The sequence below is a fragment of the Leptopilina boulardi genome, unplaced genomic scaffold (assembly GCF_019393585.1).
Source record: "Leptopilina boulardi isolate dan_hultmark-lab unplaced genomic scaffold, ZJU_Lbou_2.1 LbouV2_165, whole genome shotgun sequence".
In the NCBI taxonomy this organism is placed as follows: domain Eukaryota; kingdom Metazoa; phylum Arthropoda; class Insecta; order Hymenoptera; family Figitidae; genus Leptopilina; species Leptopilina boulardi.
The window spans coordinates 1,403,730-1,410,305 of NW_026137713.1; the positions used below are offsets into that span (position 1 = coordinate 1,403,730).

At 25.2% G+C, this 6,576-nt stretch overlaps 1 protein-coding gene across 1 annotated transcript; it reads right to left on the reverse strand.

Moving 5' to 3' along the window:
- Nucleotides 1-3,711: 3,711 nt before the first annotated feature.
- LOC127277036 (UDP-glucosyltransferase 2-like) lies at nucleotides 3,712-6,216 on the reverse strand. Its single transcript, XM_051297841.1, has 5 exons — nucleotides 5,691-6,216; nucleotides 5,030-5,452; nucleotides 4,633-4,864; nucleotides 4,150-4,375; nucleotides 3,712-3,997 (listed from the first exon to the last, which is right to left on the reverse strand). The coding sequence occupies exons 1-5, from the start codon at nucleotides 6,102-6,104 to the stop codon at nucleotides 3,712-3,714; spliced, it is 1,581 nt and encodes a 526-aa protein (XP_051153798.1). The 5' UTR covers nucleotides 6,105-6,216.
- Between the last annotated feature and the right edge of the window lie 360 nt (nucleotides 6,217-6,576).

Sequence of the window (6,576 nt, forward strand, 5' to 3'; positions counted from 1 at the left end):
CTCGGAATTGTTACTCCACTAATTATACTAAATCTTAAAATTAATGTCATTTACGAGAATAATGAGGTTTTCATTTTTCTTAAATTATATTCCATTTGTCAAATTTTTTTTTTGTTTTCTTATCAATAATAAATTGTATTAATTAATATTAATATATTTTTTGTGAAAAAAAATATCAAGTTTTTAGACGATTAAAAAAATAGTATTTATTATGAAGTTGAGAGAAAGATTTTTCAGCTTTTCAATCAAATTTTCTTTAACGCCTGAACAATTTCTTTATCGAGCAATCTCATCGAATTCTCTCTCTCTCTCTCTCGTTCTCTCTCTTTTCTGTATTGGCCATTTTTTTTTAAAGTGTGTCCTTTTACAAGCGGAGAATCCAAGTTTCAATTTCACGGTCTCTTCTTCTAGTTAAACATCCTCTTTTCCTGAAAAGTCGATTCTTCGCCAGTCGCTTTCAGATTTTTCTTTAAACCGACAAGTAACTTTATGAACAATATAATTACACTTGCAATTGGGACTTAGTGATTAAAAAAGTAAAATGAAAGAAAGAAATGCTTTTTAATTATCTTTTTAAATTGCGCTCGCACAGTTGCGAGTAATTATAAAATAAGTGAATTTTATAAATTCTTCTGACATTGAATTTAACAATTTTGCTCACATATTTTTTTTTTGTATTTATTTTTAAAACATGTAATTTTGATATTTGCAAGTAGAAAAAAAAAAATTAGAATTTCACACTTGAATAATAAAAATATTTTGCTCTCACGTTTCTAACTGTTCATGCCCTCGAAGTTAAATGTATTCTATCCAATAAAAAGCTATACAGCAGATACTCAGGTGAAGTTAGATACCAAACTTTTATGACTTCATTTCAGAAAAAGTCGGTTATTTTCCGGAAAATAAAAAACGTGTCATCCGGAAGAATATAAATTACTGTAAAAAATTGCAAGACTTTGGAAAAAAATACACACACACACACTAGAAAAAAAAGAAATATATAAATAAAAAAAAATTTCTTTTCAATTTCTTTTTTGTACTAATTCTTTTTTTTACAAATTGCAAAATTGTAAACAAATGGATCATTTCAATTGTAATAATTTTCATTTTCCAAAAAAAATATTAAGGTTCTTTTTATTTTTAAATTTTCATGAAATTTTGTCGATGATTCGTTTTTTTTCGTGGCTTCTCACAATTTGTGTGTGTGTGTGTGTGTGTGTGGATTTTTCGCCTGAGTCTGCAGCCGCAGCGAAAAGTGACAAAAGATAAGAGAGCCATGGGGTCGTGGAAACCTACCGACTGTCTTTGGAAGGAGTAAATTTAAGAAAAGCTTTAAGAAAAGAAAAAAAATATGTGAAAGGGGTTTTTTTTTTGTCTTTAAGTAGGGAGAGAGAGAGAGAGAGAGAAAGAAAGAGAGAAAAAATGTTACTTAAAATGAAACAGATTGCAAAAAAATCTCATTAAAAATTCCTTCTTACATTATAGTAAATCTTTCTTAGTAAATTATATACTTTTATATATTTAAAACTATTTTTTCCCAATTTCTTTTCCTCTAAAAAAAGTTGCAATAAAAGTTTATTCATTTAAAAAAAAGTATTTCTTTGATTGAAACAAATATTCATCCAAATTTAAAGAAAAATTTTATCTTTGATTTAAAAATGAAAATTTCTTTCAACGATTTTTGTTTTATTTCATTTTAGTGTACAAGTTTTTCTTTGGTCTTTTATACGTATTTTTTTTTTTGTTTTCCCTTGTACTAACGTGAATCCGTATATGTTCTTACTTGACAATTATCGTAACTTTCTTTATCTGTTCCCGTTTGAACCTTTGTCGTGTAAATCTTTGTGAGTTCGTGGGCTAGGTTTTTGTAGTGTTTCTTCTTGGTTCCTGGGAAAAGGATATATATATATATATATATATATATATATTTTTTTTTTTTCTTTTTCCCTTGAGACCAACGTTCTCACCGCTCCCAACTCGGAACTGTCCCGAGGCTATGGCACCGGCTAATGTCTCTTAAAAGAGAAGAATTGCCATCCCATTTTTTCCCAGGCATATACCCACTTTGCCACCCTCACCTCACGATCACGACGAGGATGGCTGACCTCTCAAGAAATTTATTTCTCTTTTGTCCAACGAAGCACCGGGCTATTTTCTTTCGTGCAACGAAAACGCGCGCGACAAAATTCGTCGACGCGTGAAAAAAGCACTTTTCGCGCTCTCTCTCTCTTTCTTTCTTTTGCGAGAAAATTAAGATCGAGTGAGTCATTTTTTTTTAAAATACATTTTTTTCCCTTTTCGTCTCGTATAAATATTAAAATTACTGGAACAATTGATTTGATTACATCTGCTCTATTAAATTAATAAAATCTTATTTACATTTATATTGAAACCAGATAAAAACTAGATAGAAACTAGATAGAAACTATCATAGCAAGTATAATAGAAACTAGATAGAAACTAGATAGAAACTAGATAGAAACTAGATAGAAAGTAGATAGAAACTAGATAGAAACTAGATAGAAACTAGATAGAAACTAGATAGAAACTAGATAGAAACTAGATAGAAACTAGATAGAAACTAGATAGAAACTAGATAGAAACTAGATAGAAACTAGATAGAAAGTAGATAGAAACTAAATAGAAAGTAGATAGAAACTAGATAGAAACTAGATAGAAACTAGATAGAAACTAAATAGAAAATAGATAGAAACTAGATAGTATTTAAATAGTATTTAGATAGTATAACTGTATTTCTAATTAATTTCGGGATAGTTCAAATATACTACACAGAAAATAGAATAACTATACTGTAACTGTAAAGAAACGTGTACCTTCAATTTTTGAAACAAAAATTTTCTACCACGTTTGTTAAATGATATTTAAAGGAGATAAAAAAAAATGTCGATTATTATTAAAGGGAAAATCCAATACACTGCATCAATGAGTAGTAAAGCTGTAAAGTTTAAGTGAAGAAGCTTTTGAGCTTGATACAAAAAACTATTTTCAAGGAAGGAAGTAAGAAATACGACACTAGACAGTTGATCTCGATATAGTGACAGATAAAATTTAAACTCGACTTTGTCAAGAATTTTATTCTGTCACTTAAATTATATGACACAAACAAACTCTTTTATTCAATCAGAAATTATTTAATGCTTTTTTTCTTACTTTTTCAAAAAAAAAAATCCAGCTTCTGTTAAATGCAAAAATTAAGAAAATTGTTTTTCTTTATATATAAATAAAACGTGAAATTTTCGATAAAAATTTGATCAATAAAATATTTCTCGCGGATAAAACAATTCATACAACGTGAATTTACCAAGTTTCTTTGCGCTCACAGTAGTTTTCGCATCATTGGTTTGGACTGCAGTGCGAACTTAATTTTGAAACTTTACCCGAATGGGAGGTACTTCTCGCGATTCCTTAATAGCTGTTGTAAAAGGATTATCGTCAGTAAGTACCGACTTGAAATATCCACGAAAGCTAAGGTTAAGCTATATCTAAGAGAGGATTTAAGTATAAATTTTCCGCAATGAAATGTTCTATCTAATTTTCACAAAAAACTAAATCCCAAAAATCCCTTTTTTTTTTGATCGAAGAAAAAATTTTCGAAATTCAAATTTAATTATTAGGTATTTAATTAATAAAACAAAAAGGATTAATAAAAAAAAAATTATTATTAAATTAATTATTGTAAATATTTTCCGATTAATTATTTTTCATCTTTGAAGCTTGTGAGGAATTTTTTCGATTGTATATTAGAAGAAAAATTTTTTTCATTAGAAATATAAATAGATATAAAATTATTAAAAACAAGAGTATTAAAAATGCATAAACATCTAAAAGTTCCACTTGCCACCAATATAAATCTTCAGCTGGTGATTTTAATGATTTTGCACCATTTCTAATTATATATTCCACCCAAAATATTGCAGTTTTCATTGCGCTCATTGGTCGATCGCGAAATAGACGAGATTCTCGTATAGCAGCATTTCTGTATAAAATATTTCATTATTTGAAATTTTTTTTTTTTTTATAGAATTGTTTTAAATTTTCTTGATTATTTTAGGATTTTTTTTAGGATTGTTTAGAATTGTTTAGGATTATTTAGAATGATTAAAGAAAAATATTTATTTAAAAACTTACTTATAACTTGGATCCAAAAGAATTAAATTTAAAGATTCAATTAAATTTTTAGCTGTCATTGTTTCATGATTCATTTGAATTGCCATTTTTTTCTTCACTAAAATATCCACATTTATAAATTGATCAACAGTTAGTGGAAATCCTATGAAAGGTATGCTATAATAAATTGCCTCTTGACATCCCAATAGACCGCCGTGTGTTATAAAAACTTTTGTATTCTTATGTTCTGTGCAAAAAAGTCACAAAAAAAAAATTTAGCCCAAAAATACTAAATATTTCTGATTTTTAAATATCATTGAAAAAAAAAAATTATTTTTGGTACAAATAATCGAATAATACTTTACTATTATCAAGTAAATATTTATTTGAACTAAATAATTTTTATTTGTATAAAATAATAATTTATCGAATAAATTTTATCCTACTTTCTTTTTTTTAATAATATTAGAATACGTTTTTTTAGTAATCAAATATGATTCTTACTTAAAATTGGAATTTGCGGTAGCCATGAAAATAAACGCACATTTTCTGGAAGACCTGGTGGCAACATATTTTCGTTAGCTATCTTCATTAGCACTCTAATAGGTGATATTTTTGAAAATGCCTCATAAAATTCAAGGAGAATATTTTCCGATAGACTTTCAATGAGATACATTGAACCAAATGTAAAATAAATTACACCATTTGCACTGTCATCCATCCATTTTTTTAGTTCCTACAAAAAAAAAAAAATAGATAAAAATAAAATATCAAACAGAAATATTTTCAAAATTAAGAATAAAAATTTATGTAAATTTTAAATTATTTAAATAAGAAATATTTTTGATTTTCTTTTTTTTTTTAAATATTTTTAAAATTGAATTTTTTATTTCAAACTTACAAATGGAAGTACATCAGTATTTTGTTCAACATGCAAACCAGCTATGGAAATAATAGCTGGATTTTGTGGTTTTACCTGACAAATTGTATAATGACAATTTGTAAACATTAGTGCAACATTTTTTTCCACTTCACGTATATTTGGTATATTAGGACTCAAATATTTCCTCATTATTTTCGTTTGTGATTTCTCGGTGAATTTATAAAATCTATTTCTATTGTAATGAATCATTAGTGTATTTTTGAAACGATCGAAAAATGTCTCAATTATTGACGATTGAAAAAATATATTTGCGACAAATGAACTTGAATCAGGATTTCCAATTGGACTAAAAGTCCATGGGAATTCCATCATTGTTGATATTGTTATCACAGGTGCTTTAATTACATAACCCAATCCAAAATAACAATTTGCTGTGAAGGCCTGAAAAAAATGTATTAGATTTCAAAAATTAATTTTACACATACTTTTTTTATATATAAAATTTATAGCATAAATGAATTAATAAAATTTATGATTGAAATAAAAATATTAATTAAAAATAAATAAATTAATTTGTTTATTTTTTAATTAAAGAAACAGAAAAAAAATTAAAGAAACATTTTGTAATTTTTATTATTATATTTTTTTTTGTTAAATATATTGTGTTTATAAAATTTACCTCTGTGATAATGAGATCATAATTAATTGATGAGTTTTTAATAAATTTTTGCATTTTTTCCTGTGATAACAATTGACAAACATTTTCTGCCCATATGGCAAAAAAATATGGCATATCGTGTTTTACAGTTGAAATAAAATTTATTGGTAGTGCATTAGTTAATTTTGATAAATTAGTTTCATTTAAATTAATAATTATTCGATAATTATTTGGTGGATCTTTTATTTCAAAATGAGTGATGATATCAACAATATGTCCATGTTTTGCTAATCCCTTCATTAACGATTCAAACATGAGATTATGACTTTTTGAATGAAAGGGAAAGACACCCAAAATTCGGGAATTTTCCGTTTCTTTGAATATTACCAAATAATAAATAAATAAAAAGTATAGTAATTTTTTGTAAAAATTCATTGTATTTATTATTTTTATAAAATTATTGGATTAAAATTTTAATAATTAGAATTTATAATTAAAAAACTTTTTGTTTTATAAAAAAAACTATGTTAAATATAAAAAGAGACTTGTCTTTGAAAGTTAAAATACAACTAAACGTTTTTATATTTCTATTCAACTGATAATGATAAAAAAAATTTCCTAGTTATTTTTAGAATAATTGGTATTGTAGATATTGTTTACCAAAAAGTAGTGTATAAATAATTTATTAAAGATAAATTAAAATAAATATTACAAATAATAATAAATTGTAAATGTATAATTTAATATTTATTTCAAAAATTAAATGAATTTATTATTTTGAATCACTTTCTCAAAATATTTGTATATTAAAAAAAAAAAAAGAAATAAGAAAATACACAAGGATTGGAAAATATTTGAAATGAAAAAAATAATTTTTTTTCTTTCTTGATGTTGAAAATAAATGTAC